A 21,785-nucleotide genomic window follows, 5' to 3' on the forward strand; every position below is an offset into this window, starting at 1 on the left:
CCTTGACCCTCATGATTTTATAAACCTCTGTAAGGTCACCCCTCAGCCTCTGACACTCCAGGGAAAACAGCCCTAGACTATTCAACCTCTCTCTATAGCTCAAATCCTCCAACCCTGGCAAAATCCTTGTAAATCTTTTCTGAACACTTTCAAGTTTCACAACATCTTTCCGATAGGAAGGAGACCAGAACTGCACACTATATCCCAACAGTGGCCTAACCAATGTCCTGTACAGCCGCAACATGACCTCCCAGTTCCTGTACTCAATTCTCTGACCAATAAAGGAAAGCATACTAAATGCCTTCTTCACTATCCTATCGATCTGCGACTCCACTTTCAAGGAACTATGAACCTGTACTCCAAGGTCTCTTTGTTCAGCAACACACCCTCGGACCTCACCATTAACTGTATAAGTCCTGCTAAGATATGTTTTCCCAAAATGCAGCACCTCACATTTATCTAAATTAAACTCTATCTGCCACTTCTCAGGCCATTGGCCCATCTGATCAAGATCCCGTTCTAATCTGAGGTAACCTTCTACACTGTGCACTACACCAAATCATTTATATAAATAATGAAAAGTAGTGGATCCAGTAGTGGATCCTTGTGGCACTCTAATGGTCACAGGCCCCTAGCCTGAAAAACAACCCTCCACAACCACCCTCTGTCTTCTACCTTTGAGCCAGTTTTGTACCCAAATGGCTAGTCCTCTGTATTCCATGAGATCTATCTTGCTCATAGAGTCATACAGTAGAGAAGCAGGTCCCTTTGCCCAACTCGTCCATGCTCACCTCATTTCTTAAAGTGAACTAGTCCCATTTGTCTGCGTTTGGTCCATATTCCTCTAAAACTTTCCTATTCACGTACCTGTCCAATGTCTTTTAAATGTTGTAATTGTACCCACATTTACCACTTATTCTGGCAACTCTGACTTGTGATCAAACATTTTTCTCTTTGTAAATGTTTCCATGAGGGACAGGTAATATGGAATGGTCCAACTGTTTGGAGCATTCTGTAGTGGCAAGGCCAATCATCCTTCACAATACCAGGGACATATAGAACCTCAGTATGTGGGAACATTTGGTATTTACATACCAAAGGTCTATGCACACCTTGATACAGGCACATACAATGGTGGCCATCGGAATGAGAATGGCATTGGGCAAATCCTTTCCCCTTTATCCAGAGCTTTGAACATATATTTTTGACATCCAGATAAGAGGAAGTTGGCTGCTAATGGGACTGCTAAGGCACACTCTGTTTTCTTTCCATAGATGGTGCCAGAACTGCTGAATTCTGTTTTCATCCCTTGACATTCAATGGTGTTACCATCACTGAATATCCCACTATCAACATCCTGGGAGTTACCACCAAGCAGAAAGGCTCAAGTCAGGAGTATGATGGCATACTCCCAATTGCCTGGTCGAGTGCAACTCTGACAACACTCAAGAAGCTTGACACCATCCAGGGCAAAGCAGACTTCTTGATAGGCACCACATCCACAAATATCCACTGCCTCCATCACCAACTCTCAGTAGTAGTAGTTTGTACCACATAGAAGGTGCACTGCAGAAATTCACCAAGACTCCATTGACAGCATTTTACAAACACTTGGTCACTTCCATCTAAAAGGAGAAGGACAGCAGATACATAGGAACACCAAATGTTTCCCTCCAATCCACTCACTGTCCTGAGCATTCCTTCAGTGTCACTAGCAGAAAATGTGTTGCTGGAAAAGCACAGCAAGTCAGGCAGCATCCAAGGAGCAGGAGAATCGACGTTTCGGGCATAAGCCCTTCTTCAGGAATTACTAGATCAGTGTCACTAGATCAAGATGCTGGAATTCTCTCCCCACTGGCATTGTGGATCTACTTACAGTATACGGATTGCAACGGTTCAAGAAGGTGGCTCACCACTACTTTCTCAAGGGGAAATAAGACTGGCCAATATACAGAGACTCAGCCAATGACACCCACGTCCCAAGAGTGGTTACAAAGATATCCTGTGACTAGGTATTTGTCTTCTAGATTCTCCAGCCAAGACCGTACAGAATGTTATATAAGATCACTTCTCAGTGTTCAGATCTCCAGGATCTAATCTAATGAACCTTCAGTTTATCATCTGTAAAGCAAGTATATTCTTTGTTAAATATGAAGTCCAAAACTGCGCACAGTATTCAGGGTATAATCTCCGCAAAATCCTACACAAGTGCAGCAAGATGTCTTTGTTCTTGTACACCAAGCCCTTTGCAATAATTACTTTCTAATTACTTTCTGTACTTGCATGCTAATTTTGTGTACTTAATATGTTCTCTGAACATTAACAGTTAAAAGATTCATGTATATTAAGTTTTGTTTTTCTATTCTTATGATCAAGTGGATAATTCACAATTTCTCTACATTCTATTCCATTTACCAATGATCAGATGCAAGATTCACTTCAAAGCTCATTCTCCTTATCTCCTCATTCAAAGTCAAAATTTCAGTTTCAGACAATACTTAGACTAAACTTCTTACCTGTGGATAACTGTTCATTAAAAGGAGTAGCCAATACAACAGCTCTATGTAACTCAGCATCTACCAGTAAAAGTTGTCCTGTTTTACAGCCCACGTACAAATCAGAGATTGGGGTCCAGCAGACAGATATGGGCTGAACCAAAGTTTTCTTTAGTTCCCTTGGCTTCAGGGAAGGGGAAATGTAAAAGAGAAAAGATATGTATTGTATATATTACATATAATGCCATACTTCCATTACATGTAAACTGACTCATGCTTTGTGATGAAAACCAAATATCCGATATGTTTTTTTTCTCAGAAGTATGTACTGCAGCACATTATACTCTGAATAAAATGATATATTTTTAAGATTACAGCTGAGGTTAGGTGGGTGATAGAATGAACATTGGGATTGGGATTAGGTTTGAGATTTAAGTTACAGTTCAGTCTAGGGAATAGGCTTGGGTTTGGGATTAGGATCAGGTTAGCATTGGAAATGGACAACAGGAGTACAGAAGAGGCCTCCTCAACAAGCAGCTGAGGCATCTGTCTGTTCAATGTCACCTCCCTCCCAATCTCACTTCCTCCTCTTTATTTCCATCCTGCTTCTCACTGCCCATTGAGGAGCTACATCCCATTCCTTGTTTCTAATCTCCCCACATCATTGTCTGTAAATATGCACCCAAGAACCCACCTCCCCAACCTTTCCCTCTTTCTCCTCCCCCACGTCACTGAGCTATCCTGTACCCTCTGCAATCCTGGAATTTTGCTCTTCTGGAAGCAGCCACAACCTCCTCCTCCCTGATGCTGCTAAGTATACAGCTACCAGTTTCTGACTGGCTAGTACCTCTCAGAAGAGTGGGTCATCCACCCTCAGGGTCTTGATTCCAGGGAACTGTCCACCCACCTACCTGCAGCCTTGCCACTGCCTGATTAGCTTGTGTTTTTTTTTAGCAGGCCTTCCCTGGGAAAGGTTCTATAGGCAGAAGGCAAGAATCCTCAATGTCTCAAGAAGATTCTGCCCAAAGGCAGTGAAACCTTTGTGGTGTAGAGCATTAGCAACTGTATGTCCTCCAAAGCACACTCCACTCACCACACATCATGTCTCAAAATACACATATATGTCATCTCAAAGTATTATTCAATACTCAGTTGGTATCAAACTGGGCATGTTCTTGGTTGCTGTGCCTTAGGGATTGTTCACCTTACAGTAGATGCTACATTTATGACTCTTACTAGGCTGAGAGTACCTGGGCACTGGGTGTCAGAGACAGCACATCGGCTCGGGAAAGGAAAAACAGCTAGTTTCCAAGCTCTGTTTAAAAGGAGATAACATTTGCTCAAAAATATGCATCAGGAAAGAGCTGTGAGGTTATGGTAAAAGCTGTGTGGCAAATTTGATTAATTAGATTGCTCTTTGAAAGAGCTGATACAGGAATGATGGGTCAACTGTGCTGTGAGGCTCTATTAACATTGAACAATGTGTGGCTCGCGTTGAGCTCTGATGCACAAGATATTGAACAAACATCCATTGCAACTTACCACAAATGTATTGGCCAAGTCTCCCACAAGACCTGCCTGGGCTGATATTAACATCTTTGGGCCATAGTAAGTTAAAGCACTGCTGTCAGGACCAATCCCAACATCCTCTGAACCTACTGGAGTTCCATCTTCTGCAGGGAGCTTTACATCTCTGCAGAGAAAAATAGCAAACTTTTGGAGACTGAGCTACCCTGATCTACTCAACATCTTTTCACATTGATAACTATCTTCAATGTATCTAATTAAATGTTAACTTAGCTTTTACTTCTCTTCAAGTGCTTTTATTTTGTTTTAACATATTACAGTTTAGTTGCATTATCATTATCTGCAGCATCGTCAAACCAGGTTGTTTTCAGATTGTACAAGTTACACTTCTTCTACTACTGTTAATGGCAGAGACCTGGGTCTATGTGCGAAATCAACATCTGTCTAGAAAAAACTACCAGCTGAATCACAGGAACTCTTGCACTGACTTCCAGGGGAAAATAAAAAATGGAGTTCATTTCAACATAGTGTTTCCAGTGGGAACATTTATGGACCAGACCAGATCCCCTTAAAATATTTTAAGAAGGTAGCCTAGACCTTAACATTTTCTTATTTTAAAGGTCGATGTGAATTGGGTGTTCCAGATGTGATGCATCTGGTCAAACCATGTGATGTTGAGCAAAACACAATATTTAGACACTATAGTTAAAATACAAACAAAAGAAAGAGGAATTTAGAATAGCTTACTATTGGAAAACTTTTCCAATTAATAGATATAGTACCTACTACTAACTAACCATTTCAATATAGTAATATCCCATAAACACACCTCTTGGCAAAAAGGTAAATTCAGACACAGATTCTCATGTACCATTCAACATTAAAAAGAGATTTCAGAGAAGGTCACAGTTGGAAATCATTTACTGAAGCTCCAACTCTTCTGGGACCCAAATAGTTTGTGACTGCTACAGCTAAAAATACTAAAAGACTGATCTGGGAGAACTGGCCACTACCCTTCCATTGTTACATCTTTTTAAGAAAAAACCCAAAGGCCTCTTAAATGATTGACTTAGGCCGGATCCAGTCGACACTGTGGCACTGCTGCCTTTACAACCTCTCTTAAAAAATCCCAGGACAAAATAACCTTTACAAAATGACAGCACATCACAGTGGGCGGCACGGTGGCACAGTGGTTAGCACTGCTGCCTCACAGTGCCTGAGACCCGGGTTCAATTCCCGACTCAGGCGACTGACTGTGTGGAGTTTGCACGTTCTCCCCGTGTCTGTGTGGGTTTCCTCCGGGTGCTCCGGTTTCCTCCCACAGTCCAAAGATGTGCGGGTCAGGTGAATTGGCCATGCTAAATTGCCCGTAGTGTTAGGTAAGGTGTAAATGTAGGGGTATGGGTGGGTTGTGCTTCGGCGGGTCGGTGTGGACTTGTTGGGCCGAAGGGCCTGTTTCCACACTGTAAGTCTAATCTAATCTAATTAGAACAGATGGAATCAGATTGGGTTTTGTAGAAGGAGTAAAACAAGCATGCAACCTGATGAGGTTCCAACTTGTGTGGGGGAACTGTGATAAAATTATAGGAAAGTTTCAGCTCGAATAGTGGGATTAAGGATTTCTGTGGAACAGTGAGTGAACAACTGCATCCTGCTCTTCAGGTAGAGCACAGGTAAAATGGCCAGAGTGGTTTCTTGCTGAGCTGTGAATTTCTAAACTATTTTGATGGTTCTACACTTACTGTGTATTGCATTGCTCAATATTTTGTCCATTTTTCCTCAACAAATTTTCTTCAATACGCCATCTTAGTTGATAAATTGAAATTCTTCCCTCAGCATCTTCAAGGCACTTTAATAGTAGTTTAATTTAGTACTGGTTTGTAGCTTTGGCTTATTAAGTTAAAAATTCTAGCCATTATCTACCAGTATGCCTCCTCTGTCACTAGAACCTACAGACAAAGAGAGACAAAGCAGCCCTCTAACCTGGACCACAAAGTTGTGGCCCCTTGTGCATTGTAATAAAGATACCCCCTCCACCTGGCTTCATGCCATCTCACTGGAGAGGCAAAAAAGATAAACTCACTGACCAATCAGAAACATCAAAAATACTTTTGGGAATGTGATTCGGTCTATCAGGTTTGAGCCAAATCCAGTTCTTGGTCCATTGCCATGTAGATTAAAACATTTTAAAATGTTTATCCAAGAATTCTTAAATGCCAATGAGAGTTGATACATCTATTAACCTTTCAGGCAGTAATGTCCAGACTTTACTCCACTTTCTGAATGAAAAACATTCTCAATTACACTTTAATTCCTTTACCAATTAGTTTGTGATGTGCTGTTATTTTGTCCTGGGTTTGTTGAGCTCTCTGCTAATGGAATTAAGTCCTTCATATCCATTCCAGGACCTCCATAATTTTGTACACATTTGTCAAATCTCCCTTCAGCATTCTCTGGACCAAAGAAAGCAAACCCAACCTTCCTAATCCTTCCTCAAAATCCTGGCAATGTTTTCAATCAATTGCACCTCTCTAGTGTAATCATATTTTTCTTGTCATGTTGTAATCAGGACTGTCACAGCACTCCAGCCGTGGTCTAATTGTTTTGCACATCTCTAGCATAATCCCCCTGCTGTTAAATTCTAGGCCTCACATAATAAATAAAAATATCGCGTATGTCTTTTGACCACCTGATCTACTTGTACTGTTACTTTTAGGGACACATACATTCCCAAGGTACTGCTGTTCCCTACACTTCTCACTATCTTACCATTTACTATGTATTCTGTTGATAAAAACAATGGCTGCAGATGCTGGAAACCAGATTCTGGATTAGTGGTGCTGGAAGAGCACAGCAGTTCAGGCAGCATCCAAAGAGCAGCGAAATCGACGTTTCGGGCAAAAGCCCTTCATCAGGAATAAAGGCAGAGATCCTGAAGCGTGGAGAGATAAGCTAGAGGGTGGAGGTGGGGAGAAAGTAGCATAGAGTACAATAGGTGAGTGGGGGAGGAGATAAAGGTGATAGGTCAGGGAGGAGAGGGTGGAGTGGATAGGTGGAAAAGGAGATAGGCAGGTAGGACAAGTCCGGACAAGTCATGGGGACAGTGCTGAGCTGGAAGTTTGGAACTAGGGTGAGGTGAGGGAAAGGGAAATGAAGAAACTGTTGAAGTCCACATTGATGCCCTGGGTTGAAGAGTTCCGAGGCGGAAGATGAGGTGTTCATCCTCCAGGCGTATGGTGGTGAGGGAGCAGCGGTAAAGGAGCCCAGGACCTCCATGTCCTCAGCAGAGTGGGAGGGGAGTTGAAATGTTGGGCGGTGTGGTTGATTGGTGCGGGTGTCCCGGAGATGTTCCCTAAAGCGCTCTGCTAGAAGGCGACCAGTCTCCCAATGTAGAGAAGACTGCATCAGGAGCAACGGATACAATAAATGGTATTAGTGGATGTGCAGGTAAAACTTTGATGGATTGGCAAGTTAGTTTTGAGTTTATTGGAGAAACCTGATTAATGTGTCTTTTGCTCTAGATGATAAAAGTAAAGAAAAACAAATTGACAATTTTGGTGATTCAATAAGACATTTACACTTTGGATACAGCTTGTGGAGTTGTGGGGCTTGATTATCAGTGCACCCCTCCCTTCAGAGTTAGAACACCCTGAATCAAGGCATAAAAAAAATCACTTACACCATGAAATAAGTGGATAGAGGTCGGTGTCCTGTCACCAAATCACACTTTATTCGCTAGTACACAGTACACTGGCTGTGGCCAGCCAGCTTGGAGTCAGTCCTCAACTGAGGAGACTCTGATCACTTGGTTTATTTGGTCAGTCCATGCTTTCCTGATTCACCCAGATTAACAAACTCGATCAAGAACCTCATAGTAATGAGGTCTACCACGTTCCAATCACTACACACAATATCAGAGAATCCCAATTTCCAGCCACAAAAATCATATATTGCTAATATGTGGCATATAGGTCAAGCCCTTTCTCTTCTCAGCCATGCCTCACTATACTTACAGATATTTTACATATAAAAACAGCCTCAATTTTTTACCCAAGAAATGCATATCTTATTTAGCAGCACTTTGTAACACATTTCATGGAATTAAGCAGATGATATAGGTTCGGTTATCAAGTTGCATAGAGATATTAGATATGTCCAATATTTGCATCGGAAACTAGACTTGCTGCTGGTTAATTTTAATACTCAGGCTATAAGTCAGGTCCCATGTCTGGAGGATTTTTTCAAAGATTCAAAGAACTGTACTCTGAAGAAGGGTCCCTGAATTCTGTTTTCTGTCCCCACATGCTACCAGACTTGCTGGGTTTCTCCAGTAATTTCTGTATTGTCTGTGGTAACCATACTGTCCATATTCAAATTCAAATCATTGAATCATAGAATGTTTACAGCACACAAAATCCCTTGTGCCTGTGTATGCTCTCTGCAAGAACAACTTAATTAGTACCATTCCTCTACCAGTTCTCCATTTGCTCTGTACTTTTGCTTTCAGATAATTACCCAATTTTAAAGGCTTTGGCTAAATCTGCATCCACCACAACATCAGGCAGTACATTCTGGATCCTAATGACTTTCCACATAGAAAGGTTTGCATTCATATCACTGTTGTTCAGTGTCATAGAGTCATATATCACAGAAACAGACCCTTCGGTCCAACTCCTCTATGCGGTCCAATTTTCCCAAATCAAACTAGCCCCATTTGCCTGTGTTTAGCCCATACCTCTAAATCTTTTCTATTTACGTACATGTCCAAATGTTTTTTAAAATGTTGTGACTGCATATTCCCTTTCCTCTAGTAGTCAAACCACCCTCTGAGTGAAAAAGTTGCTCCTCTGGTCCATTTTAAATCTTTCTCCTCTCACCTTAAAAATATGCCCTCTAGTTTTGAACAATGGCGCAGCACAGTAGGTAATGTTTGAGCTGAACCTGTCCGCTCCAGGCTAGCCACGTTCTTTTTCTGTCTCTCCTTTTCACTAGTTTTCTTTTTCTTTATATTGTCTTCATTTTCTGACATCATGGGGAGGTTGGATCAGTGTCAGCCGAGGCTCCTGGCTCATAGGCTCAATGTATCGACTCCTGGAAAGGCTGCAATGGTGGCAGCATGCAGTCTCCTGGTTTTTCAGGGTTGATGCGTGGGCTCCTGGAATGGCAGTGGGGCATCAGCTGCAGCGAGGGTGGAGCAGGGAACTCCTGGCTGCGCTATGCCCAGAGCAGTGGTCTTGCAGAACTCCTGGAGTCATGTTTGGGACCCCAGCCGATGCAGGTGAGCACAATGTATAGTGACTAGAACCAAGGCCAGGTCGATTTCATTGTCTATGACACCCTTGATTGGGGTTGTTAACTTGGGCCAATCAAGGAGGCCAAGGCTAACAGGTATAAACAGGAGACTCAGATAGCTTCCTTACTCTAGGGACTGACTCTGGGCTAGCTAGTCAAGAATCCATGTACAGTGCACATGTAAATAAAAGGTGCCTTGCTGAAAGGATAACAGCTTCTGTGCAGTTACTTCAGTGGTGACCAATGAAAACTGCACACTCCCAAAAGAACTTCACTCACAACAGTCCTCTTGGAGTTGAGATAGGTACTTCTGGCATCATGCTTTTATTTGGGAAGCTTGACTCATTTGATCCTGCTATCAAAGACTAGGCCCAATATGTAGAAAGAATGCAGTTTTTGTTTCCAGCAAAAGGCATTGGGGCAAATGAAAAGCAACAAGTAATCCTTCTGACTGCTTGCGGATCCTCAGCATTTTTGGTTATTTGAAGCCTAACTTTCCCTGAGGCATCAGATACTAAAACCTTTCAAAAGTTGATGGATTTAGTTAAGAAATATTACAATCCCAAGCCTCCCCTGATTCTGAGGTGCTATCAGTTTTATTTGGCAGTTTGAGAATCAAGGGAATCAGTATTGGGATTTTTGATGAGGTTAAGATGACTGGCAGAGGTTCATAACTTTGCATTAACCCAAATGAGATGCTGAGAGACAGTTTCATAAGTAGGATTTTAGCTTTTTGGCTAAAGCCCAACTGGACTTCAGATAGGCACTACAATTGGTTTGACATCAGAATATGCTGAAAATGTGTTGCTGGTCAAAGCACAGCAGGCCAGGCAGCATCTCAGGAATAAGGAATTTGACGTTTCGAGCATAAGCCCTTCATCAGAATATGCTGCAAGTGGATAATGTGATCCACGGGTATCCCAATGGAAGTGGATACCCTCACCTGTCCAACTGAGCTTAGGGAACACCGCTTGAGTATAGGCAATCACAGAGCCTTACACAGGGCATATCCTGAGCAGAGGACCCTAGGTCAGCCCACAACTAACTCCAAAACAAAGCCAAGACTCGGAGAAATGGCTAAAATGTTCTTTAGGATCTGGGCTGGCAAGGCATACTGGTTGCTGCCAGTATGCTGACTTGAGACAGCAAAGGAGTCCTATTGGGTCTGACTTGAGTAAGAGAATAAATAGGCCAGTATCTAGGACAGTATACACACTGGAACATCCACCTACATGTGGTTTGGAACAGTTAAATTGCTTAGCAACATCCAAATCAGAAGCAATCAAAATAAATGTCTTGTTAAATCATTACCTAGTTGTAGTGGACGTCAATATCAGTGCAGCTGTATCCACAATTGCAGAACCAGTTTTTTACAAGCTCTGGACTCCAACACTGAGGTTTGCGCTAGACCTCAGACAGACTGAGAACCTTTACCGGGGAATCATTACAGATTAAGACTATGACGTGGGTCCCAGTCTCCAATGAGAAGCAATTGGTACAGTCACCATGGATTATATTAAAAGACTTAGGCCCAAACTTGACAGGGCAGAATTGGTAGAGAATGATTCCCCTTGGTTGGCTCAATATTTTTCAAGTAGAAAATGGTTGCCTGAGTGAAATCGTAATTAAATACCCATAAGCTTTTCAGGAAGGTCTAGGGTCTATCAAAGGAGCAAGCCACCTTATATGTTGACTAGAAAGCAATTCCGCAATTCTGCAAGGCCTATTGTGTGCCATTTGCCTTATAGGCAAAAGTAGAGGCAAAAATCAGGAGGCTGGAAAGTGAAGGAATCATCAAACCAGTACACTCTGCGGAAGTGGCTGCATCAGTCTTGCCAATTGTAAAGCCTGACATCTCTGTATGCCTTTCTGGGGATTTTAAGTGAACACTAAATTGTTTTTTGAAGCTGGATAAGTACTCAGTCCCTTGCATAGAAGATTCATACGCAAAGCTGGCAGGAAACTGTCCTTAACGAAGCTTGCCATGAGACAAGCAAATCTGCAATTGTGACGAGATAAGAAGTCCCAGAAGTATGGCATAATTGATACCCTTAAGGATTTGTACCAATATACAAGACTGCCATTTGAGCTATATCATCCTGTGCCCTTTCCTAGCAAATGAGAACATTTTACAAGGTCTACCCAGGTTGCTTTTTATTTGGATGATATGGTAATAACCAGGAAGACCTAGAAAGAGCACCTAGAGAATTTGAACATAGTGCTTTGACATTTCTCCCATGCGGGTGTACACGTTAGAAGGGAAACATATGTGTTCCAGACCTTGGGCTACAGAGTCAACACAAACAGGATATACCTGTTGGAATACAAAGTGAGGGCACTCAAATGTGCCCCGGCTCCCACATCTGTACCAGAGCTTAGGGCCTTCCTTGGACTGGTGAATTATTACAGAAAGTTCATATGCAACCTGGCCTTTATCTTGGTACCCTTACTACTGCTGATGAAAATGGGTCAGCCTTGGAAATGGTTACACAGACAAGCATTAGCATTTAGGGAAGTAAAAAAGTAGCTGTCGTCATCTCAAGTCTTGGCTAATTACAATCCCAAGCAAGACATGCAGTGCTTCCCTGTATGGTATCGGAGTAGTGTTGGCTCATTGGTGGCCCAATGGGGAGGAATGCCTGAAAGTGTGTGCTGCCTGGACTTTGGCTGATGCCAAATGCAAATATGCTCAGATAGAGGAGGAAGGTTAGGCAGTCATCTTTGATGTGAGAAAGTTCCACTAATACATTTACAGACATAAATTTGTAACAGCAACAGACCATAAACCTCTGGTAGGATTACTTAAACAAGACAAGTCTGTGCCACTCATAGCTTCTGGTTGAATTCAGTGGTGGGGCCCTTACTTCTCAGTGTATACAATTACAAGTTGGAACACCGTCCAGGAGACCAAATGGTAAAGGGAGGGTGCCTTGAGCCAGCTCCCACTGACAGATACACCACTGGTGGTGCCTCTCCTGAGGAATCCATCAAACTTTCTGGACATCTTTCTGGTCACTGCTGACAATATCTGACTGTGAATACAATACAATCTGGCCTTGGCAAAACTAAAACAGCTGATGGTGAGGGGAAGCAAAAGGGCCATCACAACCCGAATTGAAACTTTTCTAGACTTGGTGAGACTAGATCACTGTAGAGGATGGCACATTACTGTGGGGAGAAAGAGTGATTGTCCCAAGTAAAGGCTACCACCTGCTGATCTTCTCCAGGATCATCCAGGGGTTTCCAAAATGAAAATATTGGCAAGAAGTTATGTTTGGCAGCCAAGATTGAATGCTATCTTAGCTGCATTGGTGGGGCAGTGCCCACAGGGCCACAGGAGAAAACTTACTGCCAGCATCTCCCCCACATCCAGGGGAATGGCTGGGTTAACCCTAAACTCAGTCCTCTCATCGGTTCAATGTTCTTGGTCAGAATTTACTCGGCAAACTCAAGAATGACGGTTAAAAATCTGCAATACCATTCACAATATACAGACTTCCAGAAGTACTGGTCACGGATAATGGGATGTCATTTACCAGCAGGGATTTCAAGTATTTCCTAAAGTCAAATGGCATTCGGCATGTACGGACAGCTCCATACCATCCATCATCCAATGATCTGGGGCAAAGAGCAGTCCAAACGTCCAAGGTAGGCTCAAAGAAACAGCCTATCACTTCACCCAAGACCAAACTATCCCAATTCTCATTTGATTATAGGTCCACCTTTCACACAACTATGGGGAAAGCTTCAGCAGAGTTGCTAAAGGGGAGAAGACCCGCACCAGGTAAAACTGATATTCCCAGAACTGAGGCGGGAAAGGTGAAACAATACCAGGAATGCCAATGCTAACCACAAGCCTCTTCTACTCAAGAGTAGCAGTTTACTTCAGGAGACGAAGTTTGGTGTCAAACCACAGAAATGGTCTTGCATGGGTTCAAGGCAAGGTTGATACGAGGTCAGGTGCTGGGAGATACAAAGTTTGCATAGGTGAGGTGGACCTGACGAAATGTGTGGATCACACAAAAGCTGCTCCCTTGCAAACAGGGCAGGAGCAAAACATAAGTGGCAGATCAGAAAAACCTGAAATGCTATCAGAAACTGTGAGTTCTCACCCTCCATCTAGTGTCCATGAAACCTCAGAGTCCAAAATGGATCCAGTTTCAAAACTATTACTGCCTGAAAAGAGAAGGAAAATCTCTCAAAGCTCCAATTGTAAGAGAGGGGCTATGGTCCGGTACACACCACCTACGTCCGAGTCAGAGTCAGAGTCAGAGGAACTGAATCTGGGGCAAAAACGTCCCAGGAGAAGCTACAAGAAAAAGAACAGGCGTACATCCTAGAACTTTTGGGGGTGAGAGAGGGGTGTGGTGATTGGAGTGATGGCCTCCGTGAGATCCTTGATTGAGGTTATTAACCTGAGTCAATCAGGGAAACCTGGCTGACAGATATAAACAGGAGTGTTAGAGAGTCTCCTCAGTCTAGAGACTGGCTCTGGGCTAGCTAGTCAGAGTCCATGTGCTGTGGTCTAACAAAGGGTGACTTGATGAAGGGATACCAGCCTCCGTGCACTTACTTCAGCAACAATCAATGATGTTTCTAATGGTCAGCATTGCTGATGGATAGCTTTATAATTCTGATTTGCTGTTGAATTTTAAATTCCACCACTGACTTGTTTCGTGACATTACCACCATGCCACTGTCTTCAACAAATGTAATGTGTTTAGAAAATATTTTTCAGATTTCTCGATTTTACTTTCCCAGATTTTTTATATCTCTGCTCAGTTGCTCTAATCTACTTTTCAATTTTTTTCCTTGTGTTTTCTATAGTTCTCAAGTCTTTCTGCACTGTTCTACTATTGATATTCAAAAGAAGGCTCTATTTTTGGTTTATCCTTCTATGTTTTTTTTGACATGGAGGGACCTTTGGAAACATATTAAATCTGAACCCTCTCAATATCCATTTGAATGCTGTTTTGCATTGATTTATCTTATACATCTGTTTCCAGATTGTTTTACTAAAGCCAATTTGGAAAGTCGGAATGCAATACCTTTAACATAGATCCGGTCAAATCTCAGTAAGGGAAGCTGAAAGTTATGTTTGTCCATTGTATTTCAGGTCTACACTCCAGTGTTGTAGTACAGAGGAAGTGCTTTCAGTGTTAAATCAGGCATTAAACTGAGGCCCTATTGTTATCTCAGGTTGGCATAATGTGTCCTATTGCACTATTTTACAAAATACAAACTAATATCCTGATCAATACCTATCCCTGTAGGAGCATTTCACAGTTGAAATTATCATTATTACACTTGCTGTTTAGATTTAGATTAAATTCCTTACAGTACAGAAACAGGCCCTTTGGCCCAACAAGTCCACACCAACCCTCCGAAGATTAACCCACCCAGACCCATGCCCCAACCCTATATTTACCCCTGACTAATGCACCTATCAGTATGGGCAAATTAGCATGGCCAATTCACCTGACCTGCACATCTTTGGATTGTGGGAGGAAACTGGAGCACCTGGAAGAAACCCACGCAGACACAAGGAGAATGTGCGAACTCCACACAGTCGCCCACTGTTGTAGGGCGCACAGACTGTCTGCCATATTTTCTACATTGTAAGTGAAGACATTTGAAAAGAACCCCAGTAACTATAATGCACATTTGAACATCCTGGTATTGTGAAAGGTGCTGGATAAAAGTATTCATTTCTTTGTGTTACTGAAACAGGACAATGTAGATGCCCAGATAACTACGGTAGAATGTGCTTTTGAGAAAGCAGTAATTACTACTTTTGGTAAATGCCACTTACATGCGCTTTAAAAGGTGAAAGTCATCACATCGTTCAATATTCCATAGTAACAGGCGCTCCTCACTGGCCAGACACAGTTGGAGCTGGTTCACTGGGTTAAAACTCAGAATAGTAGGCTGCAAGCCTACAACAGACTCGCTACAAAGACGAACGTTTGCTTTCCAGTTCCTTAAAATTGACAGCAATAAAAACAGATTAACAGATGAAGCTGACATTCCTTCCCAACTATTTCAAATAGCAAAGGCTTGGGAAACCAAAATGTTGAAGATGTCAGATTTTCACAGCCTGCAAACTTCAGATCTGAATATGAGTTTTGCAGAAGTGTAGCCGCTGGAAAACAGCCAGGGTGAGCACAAGTCAATCCCATGCTCCTACTGCCAACAGGACTGGGAAAGGAAAGATTAATCACAGCAGGCATGACTAGTCACTGCTGCTTGTTGACCCTTAGGCACAAAGCAGCACTTAAATTGTTTAGCACATACCATAATATCTACAATTCTTCCTGTCTTGACATCAAATTCATAGATTGCCATATGTAACAGGACATCATAAAGCACACAACTAAATTAAAACACAAAATCAAGCTGCAGTGGCAAACTTGTTATTGCAGTTATATGCAAGGTCTGATACAGAATATTACAGACTAAAGGTGAAATCATTGTACATGATCTTTATTCAATTTCATGTAAGATTCTTAATTTTAATCATTCAGACTTAGCAAAGAAGGAAAACATTTAGAATGCATAATGCTTGTAAGACACTAATCTGATCATTTCACCATCCTATGAGATACCAAACAAGGTCAGAGGCAGAGTAATACTCCTTCTACATTTTTCCTTTTGACACTGCTTCCCACACCCACAACCACCAACCCACACACATCTCCCCTCAAAACCCTCTCCAACAGGTATAGCATATGGTTGAAACAAATTTCCCTCTACACTGACCCCATCAAACACTCCCAGGGTCGGCACAGCAGAGAATTAACTATAAAGAAAAGTTACCTCTACACTGTCCCCATCAAACATTTCCATGAGCTGTTATAGCCGGGGATTAGATTCAGAGTAAAGTTCTGAAACGCTCCCAAAATAGGGACAGCACAGAGTTAGATCCAAAGAAAAGCTTCATCTGCACTGACCTCAAACTGTCCCAGGGCAGGTACAACATGGGCTTAGATAAAAATTGATGTTCCCTCAATGCCATCTGTAGGGTTGCAAATTATGCATTCTGTGTATGTAGTTAGATTTAACAAAACCTATTAATGTACAGATACAAGTGTGTACACCTGATTTTACTACACTAGGGGATGCTCTAGAGCAGTAAGTATGATTATGTAGACTATTTTGGTGCTGGACATTCTATGATTCATTAGACCTATGCAAGTCTCCTGTCAGCAAATCAGTTAATTCTTTTAGCCATTCATGTGCTCATCTAGTTTTCCTTCAAAGTATCTATACTATATGCCTCAACTATCTCTGATAACCTGCACCACATTCTCACAGTGTTGTGAAGCAAAAGTCAATATCTGTAACAGGTAAGTTACCAGATGGTGAGATTGAATTCTGGGAGAGAGGAGAAGCTGGCAAAATAGAAGCCCGAGTAGCTGAACTCCAGAAGCACGTAGTCCAACTCCGCCCCATCTGCAATACAAAACAACTGCCATCATGAGAACCTCCTGTTTTTTGTGACACTCATGTTCATCAACTTTAAGAACGTGAGAAATTAAAAGTATAACATCACTTGCACATCAGAGAACAGCAGCAAAAACGCACGGGGCATGGAGTTAATTACAGATTAAAGCTCCCCCTACATGTACTACAGTATAGCCAAGTTTGTAGATGATGCAAAAGTGGGTGGGGAGATAAGTGGTAATCATACCACAGAGTCTGCAGAGAGATATACCCTGATTAAGCGAGTGGGTAATAGCTTAGCAAATGGAATACAATGAGGGGAAATGAAAGGTTATGCACTTTGGAAGGATGAATAGAGGTGATGAATCTTATTTAAATGGATAAAGATTCCAGCGGCACGGTGGCTCAGTGCACCAGGGACCTGCCTCCAGTGACAATCTGTGTGGAGTTTGCACATTCTCCCCGTGTCTGCGTGGGTTTCTTCCAGGTGCTCCAGTTTCCTCCCACAATCCAAAGATGTGCAGGTCAGGTGAATTGGCCATGATAAATTGCCCATAGTGTTAGGTACATTAGTCAGGAGTAAATATAGGGTAGGGGAATGGGGCTGAGTGAGTTGCTCTTCGGAGGGTCGATGTGGACTTTTTGGGCTGAAGGGCTTGTTTCCATACTGTAGGGAATCTAAGCTATATTCTAAAAAACACAATGATGATGGGATAGTGTAGGGGGCGAGCTGAGAATAGTTCACAGGTCAGTGCAACATTAAGGGCCTGTTCTGCGCTGTATTTTTCTATGTTCTAACACTACGGAACAGAGTGATTTCGGAATCCGCAATCATGAATCCCAAAAAGTTAGCATCCAAGTTCAGCGGGAAATAGAAAAGGCAAATGGATTTATGTTGTTTATTTCAAAGGAAATGGAGTATAAAGGTAGGGAGGTTTTGCTAAAACTGTATAAGGCACTAGTCAGACCACAACTGGAATTCTGTGAAGTTTTGGGCCCCGTATCTAAGAAAAGAGATACTGGCATTGTTCAGTAAGGGAATCAGGGGTTGGGAGGGAAAGGCAAAAAATTGGAGTTGAGGATTATCAGATCAACCATCATCTAATTGATGGCAGAGCTGACTCAATAGGCTGCATGACTTGCTTCTGCTCCAACATCTTATAGCCTTATACTGTCCCCATGAAACATTCCCAGGACAGGTACAACAGAGTTTGATATTCAGTAAAGGTCCCTCTGCACCATCCCATCAAACACTCCAAGGGCAGTTACAACATGGGGTTAGATAGAGTAAACCACTGCCTGCACTGTCCCCGTCAAATACTCCCAGGTCAGTTTAAAAATAGTAACTTGTTATTTATCTACATTTTGATTACGGTCTGAAATAGGAAAAGAACTGCTTTAAGAGCAAAGGATTATGGCACTTTTAAAGCAAGTTACCTGACATTAATTGAAAGTGCTATTTACGTAGTTATTGCTTTAAGCAATACAGGAAGTCTCATTAGAGACAAGCTGAAGTTAGGGGATTGTGTATGAATAGAGCTTCGGCTAGCAACAAATGTCCAATTGGTCTCTGGACTTATGACCAGTTATTGACAAAAAAAGCTTCCGACATTCAGCAACTATGTGATTGGCTCCCAGATAATTAAACAGTTTGGGTGTATGAATGTTCAGATCAGAACCATTGGACCTCTGCAAGGGAAGACGCTGTTTCACTCAAAGTAACAAGCATCTCAAACCTGAAAAAAGCTAGTTTATTTCCCCTCATCAGTTGCTGTAAATTGTGACCTGTAATTAATAAGTCAGTGATTTTTACAAGTGAGAACCAGTCACCCTGTCCTCCTGGGGGAAAAAAACATGAAAGTACCTAAAAAGGAAGATCGAGAAGTAGGGTTCTGATTGGCCAAATGATCACCTTAGCAAACCATGTGACCAGGAAGTGGTCTCTCTCCCCAATCTTTCTCTCCACCCATAACACCCCCTTTTTTGTATCTGTCTGTGTATGTGTATAAAGGGGGAGTTTTACAAGTGTTTTAGAGTTCTAATTAGTAAAGTTATGTGTCAATTGTTCATAATTGTTTATCTGTAGTTAGAATCTATTTATTTGTAATAGGTAGTAGTTATCATTAAGTACAGTAACCTGACCCATGCTTTCTGTCAACCTGAGTCTAAAAAATAGGTAAACTTATTATTTTTGTCCGATTCTGGAAATAGCAGGGCTTGATTTTCAATGTGCTACCCCTATGAGGCATATTAACAGGTATAGTATGCATTAAATTTAGTGTAAACAAAGCTTTTGCTGGCAAATATTAAAGGGACATGAAAGGGAAATGAAGTCAAGTTGAAACATAACAGGATTGAAACTCGGGATTATCATACAATATATACAGTAGGAGAGACTACAGAATGTGCTGCAGACAGATGCCTTGAAAATCTTTCAAAGCCAGTGAAACTTCCACAGTTTGATTGTTTCTGCTGCCATGCACTCTATCACTATAATTGTGGTGTAAAGCATATGTGTAACATCACAAAAGCACGTGGAGATTAATGCATTTATACCAAGACAATTTATTGAATGCTTGATTTTGAAGAGTAACAGCACATACCCGTGAGGACAGAAGTCTTGGTCAGCTCAGGAAAGCTGTACAGATTTATGAATGGCTTTAACCGCTGCTCTGCAAAGGCAACAATACTTTTGGTACTGTTGGTCGTGAAAACTCCAATACTCCCATTCTCGCATTGCAGCACCTTCTCCTTCTTTGTGTTTATGTCCATGAAGATCAAAAAGTTTCCGCAAGGGTAACATATTGTGTTATTGTTCACAAAAAGCACCTTCTGTGGTGTGTAACCTTTCACCCACCTGAAGGATATAAAAAGCGAAAATGAACAGACCTGCAGCCCAGTCGAACTAAATGCTTAATGGTCCCTCACTTGCACTCCACCTTAACCAATAAGAATATGCCTTAATGTAATAAAAACATTCCCTGGCACATCTCAGGAACTTCAGCAACCAGTACACTTCCTCTGTGATGGCAGTGACATGAGGCTAGTAATCCAGGGCTAATGCTCTAGCTCATGGCTTCACATCCCACCATGGACGGGTTGGACTGAAGGGTCTGTTTCCATGCTGCACATCTTTATAACTCTATGTTAAATTTGTATCAATAAAAATCTGGGAATTTAGAAAAGCCAGCCAAAATTTGATTGCTTGTTGAATAAAACCCATCTGATTCTTTAATGTTCTTTAGGGAAAGAAATGTATTGCCACTTCTGCCAAGTCAAAGGAGTGGATATGGGCACCCACATAGGTCCCAGGTGTGCCTGCCTCTTAATGGGGTTTGTGGAACAATCTGTGCTCCAGTCTTACACTGGCACCCTCCCACAACTCTTTTTCTCGGTACTTCATTGACTGTTTTGGTGCTGCTTCATGTTCCTGTCTGGACCTTGAAAAATGTGATCATTTTGCCTCCAATTTCCACCCTTCTATAACTTGCATAAGGTCCTTCCCTGACACTTCTCTTCCCTTCCTTGACCTCTCTGTCTCCATTTCGAGGAATAAAATGGCCACTGTCATCCAATACATAGCCACTGATGCCCTTGGCTACCTACACTATAGCTCTTCACATCCCACATCCTGCAAGGATTTCATCCCATTCTCCCAGTTCCTTTGCTTATGTCATATCTGTTTGGATAATGCCAAAATAGCACTGTTACATGGTTTCCATCTTCCATAACTGTGGTTTCCCACCACTGTGATTGACAGGGCTCTCAACCATATCCGAACTAAATGCTGCTTCTGCTCTTGCCCCTTCGCATCATTCACAACACGGTGATCGGATCTTCCTTGTCCTCACTTTTCATCCCACAAGCCTCTACATTCAAAGGATCATTCTTCTCCATTTCAGACAACTCCAGCAGATAGCCACCACCAAACACATCCTCCCTTCACTGCCTCTCCCATTTTGCAGAAGCTTTCCCTCTGGAAACACATAATTCCTTGAGCACTAACATCATACTCCCTTCATGCATTTTTCCATGTACCCGCAGAAGATGCAACATCTGCCAATTCACCTTCTCTCTGTTCACCATGCAAAGCCCGAAACAGTCTTTCCAGGTGATGCAGCATTTCACCTGTATTTCCTCTAATCTGATGTATTGCATTCGCTGCACCCAATGTGGCCGACTCTACATTGAAAAAAAACAAATGCAGACTGGCTGACCGCTTTGCAGAACACCTCCAGTCCATGTGCAAGTATAACCCCAACCTTCCCATAGCCAGTCACTTTAACATAGCATCTTGCTCGCATGATCATTTGTCAGACCTCAGCATGCTGCAATTCTCCAGTGAATCACAGCACAAACTGGAGGAACAACATTTCATCTTCAGATTAAGCACTTTACAGCCTTCTGGACTCAGTATTGAGTTCAACACCTTCAGATTGTGAACCCATTCCCATTCCTGCCCTTTCTTTTAGCTTTCCTTGTTACATTCTCTGTCACGATGTCCTCTCTCCCTTCTCCCAACTCCAGTGGGACTGTCTGTTTTTTCCAGTTTGGCAGTTAGACACATCATTGTTCTGCAATTCTCATATTCTGGTCATTTAATCTGCACTATCAAATACCTTTTCTCCCCCAACACTCCACACCCTCCACCATTGTATAAATGCTGCTCCATCCACACTTCATGTCAGCTATGATGAACAGTCATCTAGACTCGAACGTTAGCTTGCTCTCTCTCCATGAATGCTGCCTAACTGTTGTGATTTCCAACATTTTTTGTTTTCAATACAGGTTCCAGCATCTGTTGTAATTTGCTCCTACATACTGTCTAATATTGCACAACTGAAAAACTTTGCCACCAACATTTTCATCAATGGGTTGAAACTTCTTGTGACCAATACAATGTCCTCTCTTTGATCTGTATCATTACCTTCTTTTTCCAGATCTTCCATCCCAGGTATAGTTTTGAATACTTTATTATACCCTTTGTGATAATTTGTGGCATAATGGTACTTTGAATCACAACTAAAA

At 42.1% G+C, this 21,785-nt stretch overlaps 1 protein-coding gene across 1 annotated transcript in view; it reads right to left on the reverse strand.

The window, feature by feature from the left end:
• Positions 1-20,530, reverse strand: part of cfap43 (cilia and flagella associated protein 43) — a 93,480-nt gene extending 72,950 nt beyond the window's left edge. Inside the window, exons 1-6 of the mRNA XM_060841805.1 lie at positions 20,469-20,530; positions 19,361-19,614; positions 16,670-16,766; positions 15,127-15,294; positions 4,038-4,188; positions 2,517-2,679 (exon numbers count right to left, since the gene is read on the reverse strand). Coding sequence (XP_060697788.1) covers positions 2,517-2,679; positions 4,038-4,188; positions 15,127-15,294; positions 16,670-16,766; positions 19,361-19,614; positions 20,469-20,530 — 895 coding nt within the window. The remainder of the gene's footprint in view (positions 1-2,516; positions 2,680-4,037; positions 4,189-15,126; positions 15,295-16,669; positions 16,767-19,360; positions 19,615-20,468) is intronic.
• Positions 20,531-21,785: the final 1,255 nt, after the last annotated feature.

The sequence above is a fragment of the Hemiscyllium ocellatum genome, chromosome 22 (genome assembly GCF_020745735.1).
Source record: "Hemiscyllium ocellatum isolate sHemOce1 chromosome 22, sHemOce1.pat.X.cur, whole genome shotgun sequence".
Lineage (NCBI taxonomy): Eukaryota > Metazoa > Chordata > Chondrichthyes > Orectolobiformes > Hemiscylliidae > Hemiscyllium > Hemiscyllium ocellatum.